General features: G+C 36.1%; 1 protein-coding gene across 1 annotated transcript in view; it reads right to left on the bottom strand.

The window, feature by feature from the left end:
- Positions 1 to 1,225: 1,225 nt before the first annotated feature.
- The window catches only part of LOC141552617 (vomeronasal type-2 receptor 26-like), a 42,466-nt gene continuing 21,123 nt past the window's right edge, over positions 1,226 to 22,568 (bottom strand). The window contains exons 5-9 of the mRNA XM_074284697.1: positions 21,072 to 21,238; positions 18,272 to 18,563; positions 11,926 to 12,729; positions 5,204 to 5,327; positions 1,226 to 2,169 (exon numbers count right to left, since the gene is read on the bottom strand). Of these exons, the coding sequence (XP_074140798.1) occupies positions 1,235 to 2,169; positions 5,204 to 5,327; positions 11,926 to 12,729; positions 18,272 to 18,563; positions 21,072 to 21,238 (2,322 nt within the window). The 3' untranslated portion in view covers positions 1,226 to 1,234. The remainder of the gene's footprint in view (positions 2,170 to 5,203; positions 5,328 to 11,925; positions 12,730 to 18,271; positions 18,564 to 21,071; positions 21,239 to 22,568) is intronic.

The following is a 22,568-nucleotide window of genomic DNA, read 5'->3' as shown; positions in this document are numbered from 1 at the left end:
CCTTGTAAATCATGAGAAATTTCCCATTATTAGGGAAATTAGGAGTGTATATAAACACAGTACATAGGTGTGAATTGAATATGAATATGAAAGATAGTTTATGAAAGAAATTAAATTAAATTGAAAGGTTGGCAGAATGTATTAGGAGAAAGGGAAAGGGAGAAGTAGAATGGCATAAATTATCTTCTATTAAAGAGGCAACATAAAGCATTTAGTAGAAGGGAAAGAAGGAGGGGAGGAAGAGCGAGTGAATATTACACTCATTTGACTTGGCTCTAAGCCAAAATAACATATACACTCAACATATAGAAATCTATATTATTTTGCTAGATAGTAGAAGGGAAAAGGAATAAGATCTGCGGCTAGGGTGAGAAAAGAGAGGGAATACTGTGAAATGTGTGGTGAAAAGTGAAACCCTTTGATAAGAGATAAATTGAATAAACAAAATAAAATGAATGAGAAAATGCAGTTAAAATTGTCATTGTGAAAACAATTTTGAAGCAACTTTCTTTGATGCAGCCAGCTTTCCTCAAATATTAAACTATGAGCTAGTTCCCAACTGATATTGATTAAAATATATGATATATGTTGAAAAGGCCACAAAATTAGGCAAATTCATCCACCTAAAACTAACACTACATGGGTTGAAAACCAAATGGGATTAAGAAAAAAAAGGAAAAGGAAATATATGTATAAAAATATTTATGTCATATCCTTTCTTGGGGAAAGAATTGGAAATTGAGGGAATTCCCATGAAATGCAGAAAGGCTGAAGAAATTGTGGTATGTAATTGTGACAAAATACTTTGATGATTCTGTAAGTATGAGGACCAGAAAAATCTGGAAGGATATACATGAATATATGAAAACTGAAATGTAATGTGTACAAAGTCTAGCAATATAGTGGACTGGTCACCTGCAAATGACTTTGCTTTTTCAACAACACAATGATCCAAAACTACTGTGAAAGTCTTTGTAAAGAAACTGATGATTTTTAAATGCAAATGGAAACACAGTTTTGTAAAAAAAATATTTTTAAGGATTCTTTTTATTAACCAAAGGAATGATGCATGCATATTTCTCAACATGACATTTATAAAAATATTTTGTGTAATTGCACATGTGGAACTCCAATTGTTCTGGGGTTAGGAAAGAAGGGAGAGAATGTGGAAGTCAAAGCTTTAAAAATAAAGATAAAAATAGTGTTTTACACGGAATGGGGCAAAATAAAGATATCAAATTGTAAAAGAAGAAAAATTCTTGCTCCTGGAATTCCTTTGATTCTTGTTCTGTTTTGTGTTATTTTCCCATGATGACAGGAGAATTACAAAACATTTGGGAATAAAAATGCAGCCCAGTAAGCCGGCACTGGAGGCCAAGATGGAGAAGATCTCCACAATTATCACAGCTTTCCCTTTGGAACTCTGATATGTGGGGAGAAAAGAAATCCAGACGCTGCAAAATATCAGCATGCTGAAGGTGATGAACTTGGCTTCATTGAAGGCATCAGGCAGGTTCCTGGCCAGGAAGGCTATGGTGAAGCTTGCTAGGGCCAGAAAGCCCATGTAGCCCAGGACACAATAAAATGCAAAGGTGGAGCCCTCATTACATGTGAGGATGATGTGGCTGGATTCAGAGTGTGTGTCTGCTTCTGGAAAGGGGGGATGGGTCCCCAACCAGATGGCACAGAAAAGCACTTGAATTCCGAAGCAGATGAGAACAACACAGTAGGGCATTCTAGAATGAAGGAATATCCTCATCCTGCTCCCTGGCCCAGTAACCCTGAAAGCCAGAACCACTATGATGGTTTTGGCCAAAATGGAGGAAACAGCCACTGTGAACACCACTGCAAATACTGTTTGTCGGAAAAGGCAGGAAGCAGTGGTGGGACTGCCTAGGAAAAGCAAAGAGCAGAGGAAGCAAAAGGAAAGGGAGGTGAGGAGCATGTAGCTGAGGTTCCTGTTATTGGCTTGCACTATGGGAGTGTCTTGGAATTTCACAAAGACCCACAGAACCAGGGCCGTAAGCAATGAGAGTGAAACAGCTACAGCTGTGACTGCCTTCCCCCAAGGTTCATTGACATCCAGGAAGGTCACAGTCTTGGGGAGGCAGCGATCTCTCTGCTTACTGGGGTATTTATCCTCTGGGCACTTCTTACACTGTTCGGCATCTGGAGGAAACAAGCAAAAACTTAAGTTTAGACTAAAATATTTCTCTTCAGTCCCACAATAGGAAATAGTCATGAGAGGTGCAGCAATTTCTTCTGCTTCCACAGGATGGATGCAAAATCCCATTCTCTCTTTACTGGTAAAATCACTGGTAAATTCCTTGCTAATCTTGTCCTTGATCACTGGTTGGCTTTGGTTCAAGTTCTCTATATAAATTCCTTATTCCTTTCTTTTTAACCTAATCACTAAGGACAGTAAGCTTAGACAGTGGAGGCCTTTAGTATCAAATATCAAGATTACTTCTCTGTTGTGTTGGGCAACTACTCAAGTTGAAGAGGTGCCTGTATCACTACTTCCTCATTCTTGCAGCTCCCAGTTTACACCTTTCAACAAACAATTTATATGAATTTTAAACATTTTCTTGATACACAGAGAGTGTGTGTATTCTTGTCTTCTCTGTTGGAATAGAATCTCCCTGAATGAAGGATTCACCTTTTTATCACTCTAACCCATTATTCACGACTAAGTTCTACTTATACTTAATGACTATTGATTGACTGATTAATAACTTATTAGATAGCTGGCAAGTTTATTATAGAAAACCTGTTTCTTCTGTTTTGGAAGTGTTCCTTTTATTCATCCCAAGAGAAATGAATCTTTTCCAGAATGTATTCAACAGTGAAAACAATAACCTTTTAATAACTTCATTTCATCAATTAATTTAAAGAAAAATTCTCTTTAGATCCTCAATTGGATTTTTCACTAGTATTTGGAATATTGGATTGACCTAATTTTAACTCTGTATTTCAGATCCATGAGACCTGAAATTAGCATCTAGAATGCTTCAATGACACACTAGACCCATACTTGCTCTCAGCAGTCTCTCTGCTGCCTCCAAATTATTTTTCTCATTGACTCTTCCCTTTTTTCTGAGATCTTCACAAATCTTTTATTGCCTCTGTCACATCTGCAGTGAAAATCCGAAGAGACATGCTAACTATGTCACAAATTACCATCAACTGTTTCAATTTAACTCTGCACTATAAGTAAGTAAATGACTACCGTATGAATAGGAGTTGAAGTCAAGAAAGTCAGAGTTTACATTCTGCCTCAGAAACACAGTTGCTATGCCACTCTGGGCAAACAATATCCTTTGGTCTGTTTTTTTTTTCAGTGAAATAAGGATAATAATCATACCATCTTTATAAGGTTATTATGAGCATCAAATGAGATAGAACATATGTAGCACAAAATTGAGCCTCTATTTAAATGATTTTTATGATTTTTAATCGCCATCATCCTCATCCTTCTCATCACTAAATCAAGAGTTTACCCTCACTGCAGAGGAGAGACCCATGTGTGCTCCTACTAAGGCAGCAGATGAGATTCAGGGATGGTCTAAATTTTGTACAAATTGTATGTTCTTCTCTGTTTTCCTCTTTTGCCTTCTCTCTTGGATTCAAAACCATGTAAGGCCAGGCTCAAATACAATGCTATTGAATAAGCCATGGCCACATCCATTGTGCTTTGAGGTGGTGATGCAGCTTTGACTCCACAAGCCCTGTGACTCATGGGATGAGTTACTTATCCTATGTCTCATTTCTTAATCTCCTGAGTCAATTAAATTATCTGATGTCACTCCATGTGCAGTGTGATGAAAACAGGTGATGGCCATGAAGGGGGCAGATACATTTTAATACTGTGGAAGTCACTATGCTCCACAGTATTTTTGGTATCTCCCAGAAAACAAGGCCCAGCTAAATACCTGACTTTTTTAGGCAGAGACTGTTCCTGCTGCAGGAATTCCATCTAACCACAAGTCACAGGTCCAGCCCCAGGGCTATCACTGCTTTCAACTGTGTTGATTAAAATGTCAGGGGGAAAAGGCCAATTTGTTTAGTATTCCTCATTATGGCTGACTTTTTCATTACTATATTGTTCAATACCATAAAGCATTAGGACAATGAAATATGGAAAGGCAATACTAGATTATCAGTAGAAAGGGTAATAACATTTGATTGGCTCCTATGGAGTTTACAGAGTCAGCTAATTGCTCTGGGTTTCTTATAGGAAATGAAGCATGATCTCTGAAGTCCCTGCTAGTTTTCAGCTCTTGGTCAGTGTTGAGTAAATTTTTTTCCTGAAACCAGACCCATAGGTTAGAGAAAAGTCTGCAATTTATAATCTGTGGGATACAATTCCCCCATTAGGTGATGTTCTTTGCTTTTGCCCTCTCCATCTCAATATCGAGGTTTCTATTTCTGTCTCTCTATTCATTTCTTTCTGTCTCTATGTTTGCCTTTGTCTCTCAGCAACTGTTTATGTTTCTCCCTTTTTTATTTCTTGCAAAGACATCTCTCTCACTCCCTTATCTCTAAACAGATATATATATATGTATATATATACACACATAAATTTATACAACTATATTTATATACATATACATATAAATATAGAGACACTTGTATATATGGTTTTTAATTTTTACCTTTGAGTATATCTATGACATACTATTTAGGAGTAAAGGGTGATTGCAGTTCATCAAAGAAATACGATGATGAATAGTCTTCCTATATATTGTCTTTCTCATTTTTCAGTAGGAAAAATTTACCATGTCACTGTGTTTATACAGTTCCTGGCTGTGTCTTGGTTTGTTTTATATCCACCAATTGTGCTAAAATTGTTAAGTGTTTCAAGTAGTTTTTGTTGATTTTCAAGGATTCTCTACATATGCCATATCTCCTACAAAGAGTGATACTAGTTTTCTCATTGCATACGTTAATTCCTCCAATTTCACTTTTGTCTCATTGCTAAAGGTAACATTTCTAGTACAAAGATTCATAATAATGGCAAAATAGGCATCCTTGTTTTCACCCTTTATCTTACTGGAAAAGTTTCCAACTTTTGCTCTTTCTCTGGCTCATATCATCATTTACAGAGACCGTGACATTTCTGGAAAATTGAGACAAAAGAATATGCTCCTAGTTTTTTTCACTAGTAGGGGCTGTGAGAAGCAAGCTCCCTGCAGTAACTCACTTATATGACTCGAGATTTCTCCTTCTGAGCATGGGGAGCAACTGAAGCAACAAGGAGGCTTCCCCTCCAAAGGCAACTTCGTGAATCCAGCAGGACAACTGGCACTACATACTGCAGAGGGAACCTAAGATAATGACAGGAGACTGGAATAAACAATTTTAACTGATGAGTATTTATGTTTTTTAAGAAAAATGCAGCTGTTTTTTGTCATTCTGGTTTTGATAACCACCTCCACAGATACATAATTAGGAGTGTATATGAATGATCACATGGTCCAACTTATTTATTCCATTTGTCACCCACTCTTCTGTAACACTCAGGGACAAACCTTATTTTCCTGAACCATTCACAAAAATGTATTTCACACCATGGTCATTTATAAGATAGTCCATATATTGGCTAATTTCAGAGAAGATGGCTTCCCCAGTCTCAGTTATAGGTGTGGGAGGTATCTGAACAACATCCTTAAGCTTCTTCTTGGGGAGGGCCATTGTACTGCAAATGCTGTTCCCAAAGAAAAGTGAGTTTTCATTGCCTAGAAGGATTCCTAATAAGATCAAAGGTTAAACAAGGAAGTCCATTAACACCACTATTTTGCAATATTGTGCTGGAAATGTTATCTTCAGTAATAAGTGATAAAAGAGAAATTGAAGGGATTAGTGTATTCAATGAAAAACCAAAAATAACACTTTTGGCAAATCAAGTGCTGATTGGATTTTGGAGTGACAGAACTCAGAAACTTTTGGAATCTAATTTTTCAGCTTAAGTTATAGTGGAATGCCTTCAGGACAGTTCTATTTGGACAGCACAGGGTGGCTCGTGGCCCAGCAGAGATGGGGTGCATTTAGGTACAACCTGGGGAAGTCCAGCATTGGGAATTTAGTGTGAGGCTCTTAGCCAAAGTACAGAAAGAGTGCCTACTGTGTCCTCATCCAGAAAGCCAGGGCATCAGCAGTTCTGCTGTGAGACCTCCAGGGCAAACATAGAAGAGAACATGGGAGTCAGTGAAGCTCAGTAAGCCAGCCCAGGGGTAAAGCTTGAAGAAACATTGCTCCACACAAACAGTTAGAGAGACCCCTGTTGTTCTGCAAAAGAAGCGTGACACAATCTCTTGTGCATCCAATAAACAGAGCTCAAATTTTAAAAGTGAGAAGAGGAGCAAAAAAAAAAAAAACCCAAAAAACAAAAAAATAAAATAAAAAAAAAAACTCTGACCATAGAGAGATATGAGTCAGGGAACATCATAATAGAAGCCTGGAAGAGGATAACAATGGCAAAATCTCAGAGGGGAATATGAACTCTTGTCAACCTCAAAAGCCTCTCTTGAAAAAGCTCAGAAAAGATCTTTAACAAGAGATGTGAGAAAAAATGTGAAAAAATAAGAAGTATGAAGGGAAATTATGATGACGTGGAAATAAAAACTCAAGCTTGAAAAAGGAAATAGGGAAATGCCTAAAAGAAACAACTCCTCACAAAACAAATTTGGCAAAATACAAAAATATAGAGGATAATTATTTCTTAAAAATCAATTTGAGTAAATTGAAAAATAAAATAATTCCTAAAAATAAAATTGGAGAAATGAAAAAAAAAAGCCATAATACAAAAATTCCTCTGAATTACAATTGGCCAAATCCAAAAGGAGGTGGAAGACTGTCAGAAAAAAAGTAATTCATGAAAATTTAAAATTTGACAAATGGAAATGGATGACTCAATTAGATATCTAGACTCAATGAAATAAAAGTAAAAATGAGTGAAAAATTTGAAGAAAATATAAAATATTTTACTAAAGAAAGAAATGATATGAAAAAAAGAACCAGGAGCAACAAAATAGTAATTACTGGATGTTCTGAAAACTGTGATAAATAAAAGAGCCCAGTAAACATTTTTCAAGAAATCATCAAGGAAAACTATCCTGATATTTGAGAAGCAGAAGGTAAAATTCATTGAAAGAATTCGTGAATTACTACTTTAAAGAGACCTAAAATGAATTCTCCAAGGAATAGTGCAGCTAAGTTACATAAAAAATGGAAAAATTCTGCAAGAATACAGAAAAAGAAGCAAAAATTGAGGCACCACCATCAGTATTTCCCAGGACTTAAAAGCTACTACATTAAAGGATTTGAGGTCCAAGAATAGGATATTCCAGGAGGTAAAAGAGTTTGGATACAATCAAAAATCAGCTACTCAGAAAAGTTAAGCATTGTCTTTCTGAGGGGAAATTAGATATTTAACGAAAGAGGAGATTTTCAATTTTTCTAATGAAAAGACCAAAGCTATAAATAAAATGTGAACTTCAAATACAAGAGTAAAGAGTATCAGAAAAAGTTAAATCAGGATAAAAAGAGGAAAAGTGTACATTGGCAGAAGGGGTAGGAATAAATTAACATTAATGCGATGATATAAAAGAGAAATTAAAGGTGGAAAATAATTGCATTGGGAGAAGAAAAAGGAAAGTAAAATGAGCTAAATGACATCATTCAAAGAGCCACACATGACCTATTACATTATAGGGAAAGAAGGGAGAGGTATTTACATTGATGGACTCAATCTCCTTGTTTGGGCTCACACAGAGAATATCCTAATATTTTGTTAGTTATTGATATTTTTTTCACTGTCTAAAGAACTAGAAATGGAAATGAAAAAATAAAAAAAGAAAACTTATACAAGGGAAGTCAAAAGCAGAAGGGAAAAGGATAAAGAAAATGGGAAGTGACTGAAAAGGGGGAGGGCAGATTGAGGGATGTGAAGATCAGAAGCAAAACACTGGTGAGGAGGGAAAGGGTGAAAGGAGAGAGAAAAGCATAATGTAGAAAACATCAATTACTGGGAAATACAGAGTTAGAAATTTTAAGTATGCATATAAATGTGATGAGCACTACCAGAAAAGAGAAATAGAGACCAAAATGGATTAAAGGCCAGAATCTTCAATATGTTATTTGCAACAAACAAATGTAAAGCAATAATATACATACAGATTAAAGGTAAAAAGTAGAACAAAATATATTATTCTTCAGATGAAGTTAAAAAAAAAAAGCAGGAGTAGTGATCCTGATCCTACACCAAATAAAACCAAAAATAGATACAATTTAACAAGATAAGAAAGAAAACAAAATCTTACTGAGGAGTACCAGAGATAAAGAGGTAAAATTAATACTAATGAACAAAACCTGGAGGACATTTTGCAAAGTAGTAAAATTATATGATGATCACCTCTGATGGACTTGGTTCATTTCAACAATGAGATGCTACAAGACAATTCTAATAGACTTTGGTCTTACTTGGTTTTGTGTTTGTTTGTGTGTGTGTGTGTGTGTGTGTGTGTGTGTGTGTGTGTGTGAGAGAGAGAGAGAGAGAGAGAAAGTGTGTGTGTGTGTGTGTATGTGTGACTTGCTCAGGGTCACATGTCTTGGCAGTGTTCAGTATCTCAGATTGTATGTAAACTCATGTCCCCCTGGCTCCAGGGTTGGTGCTCTAGCCACTGTGACTAAACAAGATGTGGTGTATATAATAGTGACAGAATAGTAGCGTGCTATTAGACATGATGACTTGGTTGATTTTAGAAAAACAGGGTAAAAGGTGCGTGAAATAACAAAAAGTAAAATGAGTTGAAGAAAATATTGTTCACAGTAACAGCAATGGTTTTCTAAGAACACTTTTGAAATCTAAGTCATTTTGTGTCCTGTAAGTTGTACAATCAATTACAAAGAACAGATGCAAATATAAACAATTTACCTCCAAAGAGACCTAGAATATGAATACTTTTGCTTAACACACACACACACACACATACACACACACACATACACACAAAGATAGAAAGATACAGAAATACAGGTTTTTAGGGAGAAAGTAAGCAATGTGAAATGGAAAGTCATGGTTAAATATTAAATACTCTATGCTAAATGCTGCATACAAGCTAAAGGTTTTTTCATTCTTTCCTATTGAAGTTGAAAACAAATACAAATTAACATATATTTATGTCTGCTTTAGAAATGACAAAGAATGGGAATATGAAATGATATCTATAAACTGAAGATTTGTTGAACTACATATTATATTTATAGATATCTTTGTGAATATATAGATATAAATTTACATGTATATGCAATAAAATTTCTCTGTGTGTTTAACAATATACTTATGTAGATGTGTGTAATTATAATAAAGTAATATAGTGATGTAATAAATGATAAAGAGGATTGCTACAAAGAAAACAGGGGAGACATGTATGAACTTATGACAAGAAAAACAGAACCAGGGTTTACAGTCTAGCCATTTTTCCACCCATCTGCACCTATCAATTATGTAGAGTACACCACATAAGTCAAGGATTCTTCTTGTTTAGTAGCATAAATTAACATTAAAATGTGTCTGACCTTTGAACTCCATGTGTCCCACACTATGACATTTGCACAAATTGTAAAATCTTGACTGAGCCAAGCTTCTGGGATAAAGTTCCCCACGTACATAAGATGATCATTATAATAATCGAAGTATATATAATTCATAATGCCATACTGAGCTTCAGTATGTCTATTCTCATCCACAAACACTTGCTCATCAAGAACATTTTTAAACTGGGTGGTCTTTAGATAGGAGTGTAGCTGAAAAAGAGGAGAAATGCTCATCAGTGAGCAGTACCTGAGGGAAAGGCAAATGTATATGAGAATTAATGGAGTCTTGTGGTCTTATTTTCAGGTGGGATCAAATCTGAGATTCTTCTGGGACACAGAAATGACCCTCTTAAACCCACAGGGTTGCCTACATCTCCTAGATTTATAGTTTCAGTTTCACACTGAAGTCCTCATTGTTTCTCACCCCTTTTATATAATTTATTGTTAAGGTCTGCTTGCAACAACATCTCTCTAATATGTTCCCCTCCTGTTCTCTGCTATTGGAACATCCTTGTGACTTCACACCCGGATTATTGCAATAGCCTCTTGGTGGGTGCCTCTGCCTTAAATCTCTCCTATTCTTCATTGTGCTTTGGAAGGGATTGTTCTGAGGTGCAGGCCAGACCATGGCACTCCCATCCTCAAAAATCTCCAGTGGTTTTCTCCCATCTCCAGGATAAACTATAAAACAATTTGTGTGACATTCAAAGCACTCAGTGTAAACCAGCAGCGCAATACAGCAGCTACTGAAGACACAGCACTTGAAAAAACTGCAGATGTGGCAGGCATTGCAGGAGTTCTTGTACCACAGATGTTAAGAGGGTTGAAAAGCTTATCATAAGTGTATTACAGGAGTCTCTTTTAAAGCCCTGGGACAGGACTTAGTTGTTTTGCCAGTAACGAGATCTAGCACACCTTCCTGGCTCACAGTTTGAGATCAAGGAAGAGAACTAGAACATGAGAACATTTAGCAACAGTGGAATATGGATCTTCTCTCAGTTGCAGGGCAGGAAAAAGTGCTTGTGGTAACTCACAGAACAGAATAGAGGCCAGATCATTATTAAACACATTTCTTCTAAGATCAGACAGCCTTGGAAGAAATGAAACTTCCAGATCCCTAGAAGAATCCCTGAAAATAGCTGTACAAAACTTTTAAAATTGGGACATTGACCCCTTTACCCTGGAAACAGAGCACTACTCTAATAAAGAAGTAAAGTCAAATAACAGCCTGGTATAATTGGCAAACAACAGAAAATAGTTTTGATCATAGAAAATTACTTTGATGAATAGGAAGATGAAAAATCTATATGAAGAAGAAAATAACAAACTCAAAATTCCTGTATCCAAAATCTGCAACATAAGTAAGAACTGGTCTAAAGCCACAGAAGAGTTAAAAATGAATTTTCAAAATAAAGTCAGAGAAGTAGAGAAAAAAAATATGAAGAGAAAAGAGAGATGTAAAGGAAGCAGAAAAAGACATAGAGGAGGAAAATGCCTTAAAAATCAGAATTGGACAAATTGAACAGGAATTATAGAGGCCCATTGAGGAGAATATTTCCTTAAAAATTATAACTATGAAGGTAGAAGATAATGGCGCTTTGACAAATAAAAGAAAAACTAAAAGAAAAAAATTGGAAAACAAAACACAGTAATACAATGGAAATACCTGGAAAACAGATAGAAGGGAGAACATTTAACATTATGAGACTACACGAGTTCTACAATCCAAAAGAACATGGTTTCTATCTTCCAAGAAAGTATCAAGTAAATTTCTACTTCATTCCAGAATATGTAGGTAAAATAGAGTATGAAAGAAGCCATAGATCATCTATTGAAAAAGATCCCCAGAGGAAGTCACCAGGGATATTATAACCCAATGCTAAACCTCCAAGGTAAAGGAGAATATATTGCAAGGATGCAGAAAAAATAGATGTATATGTTAGAGCCACAGTCAGGATGACAAAAGCTCCTCACCTTCTTAATTTATAGATCAGAGTGCTTGGAATATGACATTTTAGAGAAGAACTAATTACAACTAAGGTTACCTACCCAGAAAACCTGAGTTCAGTCCTTCAGGAAAAAAAAGGGTTCCTAATGAAATAAAGGGCGTTCAAATATTTATAATAAAAAAAGTCCAGAGCTGAATAGGAAATATGAAACCTAAGGTTATTTACAACTCTTAAGACTCTCTCAAGGACATTTAATTTTGACTTTATATGCAATTTGACAAATATTGGAAGCCAACAATAAAAATAATTGAGGAATACACTCCTTGTCCCACTTCATGCTAAAATACATACTCAAAGAGCACCAGTTTTTCCATATTACCTGCCATGGATGAGGCAATATAGACTCTTCATTTCCCAAGGACCTTTTCTCGGATCTTTTCATCAGTATTTCATGGAGAGCCCAAGCAGCAGCATAAAAAGCATTGTAGATGTTGTAACTCAAGGCGGATGTGGTCATGTCCACAGGGTAAAAAGGTAAATGTTTCAGGGAGGCATTTGGTAAATATAAATCTTGCTCTGAGAAATCTGGTTGATCTGAGCATTTCAAAGGTGATGGTCTATATGCTTCAAGAAAAACATTCCTCATGGTTAAAGGAGGTATAACATTCCTGATAAAACTCTCAAACCCAGGTACTGGAGTAGTCAAGTGTGAAAAGAAGAGAGAAGCATGGAAAGTGAAACCATAATGGTACAAGGCTCTCGTTGTAGTATCTGAATGAGATGTGGCAATCCACACCTTCTTGGTTGGGAATAAAAATCCTGGTGGGTTTCCCATAATTGTTAATAAATCTGTGTCAGTATGAATGACAATGACTTTGACTTCTGAAATTAGGATCTTAAACTTGAAGGCCTCAGCTGACTCCTTATTTTTTCTGTCATTGAGAGGGATCTTCTCTGTGAAAGACACACAAACTCTATTCCTTTTCATTTCTTCTCTCATTTCCCTGAGGAATTCCTCACCTCTCACATCATCAAAAACAATGAGACCTATCCAGTTCCATTGAAAATATACCAATAAGCGGACAATACCTCGGTGAAGAGAAGAGGATTTGTGGGCCATCTGATAGAGGGAGGGAAACTGGACTTTGTCAGTAAGACTGCGATCAAATGGACCATAAATAATCTGGATGACAAAAAAAAATATATGGATGAGCAGGTGCATGCTGCTGCTGAGAAAACTAAAGTAAACTACATACTAAAGATGGACATACTGTTAGAAGAAAATTTTAGATTTCATTGTAAAATTTATCATAAATGACAATTTCTCTCTGAAAGTCTCTCTATCTCTCTCTGAGCTCTCAAAAAGACAATGACTTATTGAAGGCATTCAAGCAATGAGTCTTTCTTGAGCTTCCCAAAGGAACCAGAATATATAAATTACTTCTTCATTTGAGCATTGGCCCAGAACAAATTTCTGGAGTAAACCAATTTTATATTATTGAGGCTGAAGACAAGGCTTTCTTTGGTGAATGAAAGAAAACCACATGATCAGAACTGTGTACTTTTTTGATTTGGGAGAAAATAATATTCACCTATAGATGTCATTACTGGTTTTTATTGTGGTATTTTCAAGGAGAAAATCTAACTCGTTTCCAATAGACCCTGAATATGTATTTCTGGCTTTATGAAATCAGAAAACTTAAGTTGCTAAAGGAGATTAGTGAGATCTAAGCCAGAGATACAGAAAAGACACCCCTTGTACAATGTAGCTGAGTAGCTGACATCCTTCCAGTCACTAACAATTTCCAAGAATATGACTTTTTAAGTATAAAGACAGCTCATTCTTCTTCATGTATAATTGCTATAAATAGAACTAGCAGGAAACAAAAGATGTTTTTTCAACATTAGAGAAATGCAATTCAAAACAAGTTGGAGGTACCAAAAGCCATCTATCAGATTTATAAATATCCCAAAACTATAAAAGGAAAGCAGAAAACTGGGGAAATTTTTTTTGTAACAAATATCTCTGGTAAAATTCAGCAGTAAACTGGGGAAGGGAATTGTAATGTGTATTGTAGATTGACTTCATTTCTCAAATACAAAGTTTCTCTGGGCATATGAAAAAATTCTAAATCACTATTTTTAAAGATGTGTAAATTTAAACAACTCTGAAATACCACATCCCACTTATTAGATTGACTAACATAACAACAACAACAAAAAAATAATAATAAAAAAATCCAGTACGGGATATTGTAAACTGGGGACATAACACAATGTTGCTGGAATTGTAATCTGATACAATTATTATGGGAAAAATTTTGAAAAGATAATAAAAAGGCTTTAAAAGTGTTCACATATTTCCATCCAGCAATACTTTTGATAAATCTATATACAAATATTATTACAAACTTAGAAAGGACCAATTTAAACTAAATTTTTTACAGCAGTTGGTTTTGCTACAGCTAAATATTGGTAGTCAAATGCACATATTTCAATTGTAAAATGGCTAAACTAGCTACAGTATATGATTATAAGGAGATGTAAATATGTTGATATAAATGAGAAGGAAGACAATTTCAGCAAAATCCCTGTTAAGTCCTAGGTACAAACATGTAAAGTGTAGTGAATATAACCTGGAGTGTATGCTACACTCTAATAGCACTGTTGTACACTAAGGAACTGTGAATGAGTTAGAAATTCTCATCAATACTATGAATCAAGAAATTCTGAGAGAACTATTGAAGAAACATAAGCTTCATCAATAGAAAAAGAATTGATATTATTAGAATACTGAATGAAGCATGCTATTTTTCATTTTTTTAATTTCTTTTGAGTTCTCTTTTACAAAATGAATAAAATGGAAATGTTTTTCATGATTGTACATGTATAACTGATGTCTGAATGTTTGCCAGTTTATGCAGGGGGCACCATAAAATAAGAGAGAAAGAGAATGGGCAACTGAAAACACTAAAAAATTAGTTTTGACATGTTACTACTGGAAGAAATAAAATATAATATGGTAACAATGTCCTTGTAAACATTTAAGAAAATAAATAAGTATAAGTATAAAATAAATGAAAATAGCTGAAACATGTCCTAAAGTGCACATAAGTGGTTTAATGTTTCTCTAAAGTTCTTATACACATGAAAACTACGGAAAAAGAGAGGACAGTTTAACACCACATCAGACATTCATGACTCTTTATACCTAACATTACTCTGCTCTACAGATGAGCCCACATTAACGATCATCAGACACAACTTGAAATGTATTGTTTATTCTCCAAGTCACATCAGAAATCCTGTTCCACACTGGGAAATGAATGTAAACTGTTATTTTTACCTTCTGAATCCAATTCTTCCTGTACAACAAAAAATTCGGTTCTACACACATATATTGTATCTAAATTATACTGTAATATATTTAACATATATAAGACTGCTTGCCATCTGGGGGAGGGGGTTGGGGGAGGAAGGGAAAAAATCTGAATAGAAGTAAGTGCAAGGGATAATGTTTGTACCCATGCATATGTACTGTCAAAAAATGTTATAATTATAAAATAAAATAAAAAATTAAAAAATAAAATAAAATTAAAAAAAAAAAAAAAAAAAGAAATCCTGTTCCAAAATATGGTAATCATTACCACAATCTTTGGCAAAAATATTTGTCTCATTGACAAATACACATATTCATGGACTGCATAAGAGGGCTGATAAAAATTCAGATCATCTATGACTAATATTGTTTCAGATCTGAGGGTCAGATATATACCCAGACATTACAGTAGGAAAAAATCTGCCTTTTTTGGTGAAGGAGACTTATTCAACTTACCCTATCATGTTCTCTCTGATCAGGATCAAAGAAAAATAATCCCAGAATGGAATAGATTGCCTCTTTCCTAGACCAGACTTCCTGCTATTATGTTATCTGGCAACCAAGGTCCTAGATGATGGCTTTCTCATGAATCTCAAAATTAGACAGTTCAGTCATGTTTCCACAAGGGCATCTAGAGTTAACTCCTATGCTCTCTGAGTTTGTAAGTTTTTGTTTTTACTATTCTCCAAGTATATGGTCAAGACTATTTATAATTTTAATGTTAGTGACACAGCAAAGATCCAACTGGTTTTTCTTCAAGGGTCTAAAATATTGAATCTGTATCTGTAAAGAAATAATAGTTAAATTATGTTAGGTTAAATCAGAAGTGCTTTAAAATAAGGAATGTGGAAACTGGAAAGAGGCTTCCAGTCCTATATCTTTCCTTATGAGTAGTTCCATATTCAAAACAACCTCCATTTCCTTTAAATTAAACAATCTAAATTTTCATTGTTTCTCTTCATGAAATCATCCCTAATTTTCTTGTTGCTTCTGAACACACAAAACAGTCACTCATCTGACTGACTAGTGACAAAGTTCACTAAGGATCCAGCTTAAATTACAGTGCTCAGAGAAGTCTCTTTTCAGTTTTGAAAAGATGAGGCACTTTCTCAAATGTCATTCCTTGCACTGTATGCTTCTGCTTTCCTTCTGTGCCTATTAATAAAGGTAGTATCCTCTTTGAGGATAATGTCAGGAATGTTCTCAAACTTTTGTACATTCATAAATGTACTTATGAAGTTCTTAGGATAGCTCTGTGGATAGGCTTCTCAGTGCTCCCAAAACAAGTACCTTATATATCAGTGCTCATGCTCAATTTCCTTTTATAAATAGTTCTCATCTCAATAAATTTTTGACTAATAATAAGGGACTAATTGACTATGAAAAATGAAACTCATAGAATGAGACAGAAAAGACTGAAAGATCATTCAAGTTAAAGTCAAGACTGGGTAAGATCTAATCAGTTCTCTTCCACCAGTGAATTGTGTAGTGTTGAGTGTTCTCCAATCATCATTGAACTTATCTGTATAATGGGCAAGTATAACTAGTTTTTCTTTCATATCCTTTCTTGGATTGAAAGTTAAATGCCTTCTTGTCTTACAATATGGTTGATGTTCTAGGAGTTGTTCAGTTTCCCTGATGATGAAGACAGTGGCTTTGTTCAGTCACTAGAGATCTGATTCATGATTGATCTAAGATCTGATCTAAGAAAATCTACATTAATTAGTGTAACATGCTGTTGTCTCTAGAAGCTGCCGATCGCTCTCTGGGAGGAGATCTGCTGTGTCAACTCAAATCTCTCAGACAGATTCTTCTTCCTGTAGAGAACCGACTTCCTTTCCTGCAGAGAGCAGCCTCAAGTCTTGTCCAGAAACAACTCCTCCTCCAGAGAGCCACTCTTTTATCCTCCCAGAGAATGGGTGTGGGATAATGCAAGGGCTTCTGGGAAACATTACTTCAACCAATGAACTTGCTCCTCCTATGCATGCAAGCTCCTCCCCAGTAAAGGCCAGAACTAGAGAATTGTCAAGTGCCGACTTAGCACTTAGTAAGAACCTAATATCTCATTATCTCATTAGCACTTAGTAAGAACCTAACATCTCCCCCTTTCTTTTGATTTTGGACATAGGGTGGTCATAACCTTGAAACATAAATCCATCAAAATGGGAGGCATTACACATAATTACATAGATTACATAAACACATAGTAACATAGTAACATAACACATGCTAGAAGTATGTAACAAATAACATGATCAAATAATCATAAATTGAGAATTTATAAATGTCTATAAGTCCATTGTCCATTAGTCTCATCTTGTGTTAGGAAATCCAATGATTCCTGCTGGTTTTTAAAGTTCTTTAACATTCTTCTTATTAGCCATGCTCTTTCAGTGACAGATGTTTCTTAGATTTTCTCCTTTGTTTTGAGGTCTCTCTTTTTCTGTCTCTCTCTGATGGACAAGGCAAATATGACTTGTTGGCACCCATTTGATTCCTTCTCCATCTGAAGAAATACAAGCAAACCTTCTCCCCCAAGCAGTTAACCTATCTGGTCCCTTCCATTCACCACTTTCTGGGTCTCTCCACATCACCTGGCAATTATTTAAGGACAGTGGAGCTACTGGACACTTCCCTTCTGGAGGGGTTATAAAACCTGTCTGCTGGAGCCAGTGCATCTTTGTCAAAAATTAGAAAATTAATGGTATAGAGAACTAAATTTAGAAGTTCTCTAGGGTTACCCTTTCTATTTCTATTCTTTTTCTATTTCTAGTACCTCCCCCTTTCTATTGTTTTTGGAGGAGTGTCTTAATATCTCTGTTTCTTCTCTCTATTATTGCCTGCCCTTGAGGATTAAAGAGTATGCCGGTGGTATATAAAATCTTATACCGTGCACAAAAGTGTGTAAAATGTTTAGATGTATATGCAGGTCCATTGTCTGTTTTTATTGCTTGTGGCACACCCATAATTGCAAATGCTTGTATAAGGAATTCAGTTACCACTCGGGCTGTCTCTTTTGCTGCTGTCATTGCAAATGTGAATCCTGAAAAGGTGTCTACCACAATATATCCCAGTTAATCATTAGCTGCATTATAACAATTTAACTTTTCTCAGTCACAGTATCCTCCATTGTAAATGGGATTTATAAGAACATCTTCATTATGAGTTTGTTGTGAAGATCAAAAGAAATACATTTGTAAAAAACTTTTCTTAATTTTGAAAAATCATATATAAATGCATTTTAATTCACTGCTGCTGCTCCTACTACATCAACCACCAATACTAGTAATATGACTACTAGGTTGTACAGAGGAAGAGAGAATCTGTTTGGTTTTATCTCATTTACCTGAGGTAAATGGTAGAGGTCAAGCAGGGTCCCCATCTGAACAGAGAGAGATGAAGTGGCTCCTCCAATCACAGCCACAATCTTTTCTAGCTCTCTGCAGTTGTAATTAGGGATGAGCTGGGCTGTTCCAGATAGCCACAACAGGTAGTTCTGCAAGGTCCTTTCTTCAGTAGAATAGGAGTTGTACATACGATATCCCAGGGAAATGTTGGGCAACAGATTGGGATTCCTATTAATCTCATGCAGAGTGAAGGCAGGCATAATGTATTGCTGGTAATTTTTTTCAATAATTCTGGTGAATTAATGGTAAATGTTACAGAACATTAAAACAAACCACACAGAATTCATTTCAGAAGAGAGACTTTCCCAACATTTATTCCAAACTAAGAATTGCAATATCTGTTTAGCTCCTTCCAGTTGAGTTCAAACTAGCCTCTATCCATACACATTGTTCCAATATGCTTTTCTTTTGTAATTTCTTAACTGGGAGGACTATCAGCTTTATGTCCTCATATAACTCGCTTGTTTCAGTCATTCACTCATCCCACAAGAAGATATGGATAGTTGTTGACTCTAGAAGTATCAGAGGATAATGGGTGGGAGAAATAAGGTACTGTGATGTAAACTGGCAAAAGAATAATTAGATTGGTTAGAGTCACAGATATATATGGAAACCGTAGAGTGAGACCTCATTTCCCTGAAGAAATAAAGGAAGACTTCATGGAGGTCAACATTGTCTATGAAAACTGAGGAGATTTTGATATCTAGGTGTCTGGCAAAGAGGCCCTTTCATGAGGAGGAAAATACAAATCTAAATTCAAATAAGTGTGAGAAGAGAATGTGCCATATATCCAGGCCAACAATATTTTATTCAGGTCCCATCTGATAGCTCCTATAAAATATGTTCATGGTTCAGCTTTTCTCTCTCCTCACTTTTTCCTTTTTTCTCAGGGCCTGAGAAGAGAAGTCAGTTCCAAGATTTTTATTTAGTACCAGATCTTCAACCAGGAGCATAATAGCAAAGAACCTATACCTATATTTTTCTAGGCAATGTTTAAAAATTGGCCAAATGTTGTACTCTGGGCTAGATTTAATGGATGGAAAAGGTTAGCATGATGTTACAAACACTTATATTCAATTTCCATCAAATTATCATTAGTCCAGAAAATATAGAGTTCTTGCCTTTTCTTTGGGATGCAGTTCTCAAGGTAAAAATCAAAAAATTCATAAATTTTAAAAGGGTATTTGATTTAGAATAGGATTTTTATTCAATGTTGGACACTTGGGTTTGACACTTCTTCCTCAAGGTCAAACATTTTTCCTAGATGCTGAACCAATAGAATAAAAAGAAGCATACTAAAGCGTTAAAGGTTAACTAATAATTAATATCATTTAATGGCCTTGTTTCTTGCACAAAAATATACACACTTGTAATGAAATATTTATAATTTATGAATACTGATTAATAGCAAATTTTTATTTACAAGTACAAAGAAAAGTACAAATAAAAAAAGAATTCAGAGGGATTAAATAATGACATAAGGTTACAACAAGGTTCAGAAAAGAACTCTTATCTGCCAAAGAACCATTCAGTGAAACTCATGGTCTGTCTTCAACAAGCAGAAGACAGAGTGAATAGCAGATCAGCTTCTCCTCTGATGTGACAGAGGAAAGCAATCCATAAATCAGTGGAGGAGTCTAAATTTTTGTGCTACAGCACAGACTTAGAAAAGGTTATATTTGAGTGTTTCATTGTTATATACTGAGATCCTGCTATGTGAAGGAGGATTTTACAAAGAGATTTGATGATAGTGACAATGTAAAAAACTAAGACCTATGCAGCAGCACAAATGAAAGGGTACCTTGAAAAATCCCAGAAAGTAAATACACACCTATCTATCCTGGGGTCATCCAGTTAAGCAAGAGTTAGCTTGACAAATTTTTAAAAAGCCCCTCTCATACTCTCAAGAAAACAGAAATCTCCAGAAATCACTGAGTGGGAACAGGCATTTCATAAAGCCATTTGCCAGTCTGAGTACTTGCTACCACCCCATCCTGCACAATTCTGTCTTTCCCAAATAAAGTCAAATTTCCCAAGCCCTCAGTTTCAGGCTCCATCTGTCCTAACGTACTCAGTACTTTTGAGATACCCTAAGCTGGGGCATGCTGACTTTCATGACATTACTTCATCCAAAAAGAATAGAAAATAATGAGAAATTCACTTTCCCACAAGAAGGAGTAAACATAAGATAATATTTCCCACCTCATAAATGAGGTGGGAGCAGTAGAATTATCCCTAACCTTAATTTCCTGAAGGACGGATCCCATGATTTCTTAAAAAGGGGTGCTTTTTTGTTTTCAGATAGCAAAGTTAAAGAGGAGACACAGCTTTCCTTCCTGTGAATGGCGCAGATTTCCCCTTACTCAGGATCTGTACACTTAGCAATAACTTTGTTCTAGGATAGAAAGGCAGCAGGGGCCTAACTACTTCTGCTGCTTTAGTCCATTAACCCTTCAATATTTACATAAAGACAGGATGGCCTGGAGGGAGGGAGACAAAACATTGCACTTGGAAGGGACTGAGAAACCAGGTCATGACCTGTTGGATGGGGAAAGGAGAGAAAGAGAAGTTTTCTTTCTTCAACTCTGAAGTTGATGAGACACAATGAAAGCTGACAAGGACATATAAACATTCAGAGACAGTGAGAGGGGAGAGCACCCCGACTTCATACTGAACAATGAGGACTTTTCTTGCATTATCAGAGTGGAAATGAGCACAGGCAGATAGAGAGACACTTACCTATAATCCCTACAAGCCTTGTTAGGAGGACTCTGAAACCTTTCTGCTCCTGTTACATTGCTCACTTCAGGTGAGAATATGGGTAAAAAGAAGCCAATCTCCACATCTCCTTGCATGTAACGCATGGGTTGATCCTCTTCGTAGCAACGCTGCCCAGAACCTGGAAGCTGCAGCAACAGAGACACAGCAAGGAACGAAATGAGATGAGAAATGCTTCTCACAATATAGCGCCCCATCTCTCTGAACAGTAACCAAAGTTTTAACTCTGAGGAAATGAAACGACTGCTCATGCTACAGCCAAGTCAGCTGCTTGAGTCAGGGACTGATGGGGAATTTTTCAGCACTAGACACGACCTGTCTATCTACAGAACCTCAGGCTGTAATCTGCAGGTCACACTGGAGAAAGCAGTGTGACGTTAGCCAGGTCCATATGCAAGATAAGGACAATGGCACGAGATGAATGACCATTATATACTTTCTCTCTGCCTCCTGGTATATTTATTTTTAGATAATGATGGGGTCCATTCCTCTTATTCCAATTCCCATAGAGAAGTCTCAATCTCAGAAGAATTCTAGGGACCAGACTGCCTGGGGCATCTCCAGCTGTGTCCCTGCATCAGGGGACAACTATAAGTGCAAAATTATATTTTGACCTCTCTTTCCCTTGTTCAAAGTCAGGTAGCATCCCAGAAGTGCCTTTTGTAGGAAAACAATCGTGTGACCTGAAATCAATCAATAACCTGTGATGAAGAAACCTCATGAAATATTCTATTATGCGTCACAAGATTTATTAAATCCTTCAGAGATGAAAATTTCCCTAAAAGACTCTAAAATTGTTAGCTATGGTTCTCATCCAGGTCACTGCACCAGGGTCCATGTGAGCCAGGTCTCATGCTCAGGTTGCAGTGTAATCCATTTTGAAGAATCATGATAGAAAGTCCAGGGCTCATAGTTTTCCTCTCCTAGTGGCTCTCACTCTTTATGTAGGATCATAACATCCATCTGTTAGCGATGAAAGAAACCTCAGAGGTTCCTTAGTCCAGGATTTTGATGACAAATTTCCACTCTCCAACAACTAGAACAAAGTCACTTGCAGACTTATCATATTACCCACATGGGAAGGTTAAAATCATAGGATCTACAGATATACCTATGCACTTTGGGTGATGGGAGCAAAACTTCTGAAGTCCCAGAGACATTTGGAGGAAATCTATCATGAAATCTTTACTTTACAGATGAGAAATGACTCCCAGGAAAGTAGAATGACATGTCTGGCTTAATACAATTTGAAGCAGAACAATCCTGAGATTTTACCCAAAAGCTAATTCCCTTTCTACTACCAACACTGCCATTAGAGAAGTTCACAGGTCGAGTTTTACAGTCAGAAACCTTTTGGACCAGAGGTTATGACTCCACCCTTCAGCCCTCCAATATGAGGGAGAGGCACCCCAGTGGATGAGATTGGGCCAGTTTGCTTGGTGATTTCAGTTCAGAGAT

The sequence above is a fragment of the Sminthopsis crassicaudata genome, chromosome 2 (genome assembly GCF_048593235.1).
Source record: "Sminthopsis crassicaudata isolate SCR6 chromosome 2, ASM4859323v1, whole genome shotgun sequence".
Taxonomy (NCBI): domain Eukaryota; kingdom Metazoa; phylum Chordata; class Mammalia; order Dasyuromorphia; family Dasyuridae; genus Sminthopsis; species Sminthopsis crassicaudata.
Note: the sequence above shows the minus strand (reverse complement) of the source record. Positions and strands in the feature narration are given on the sequence as shown.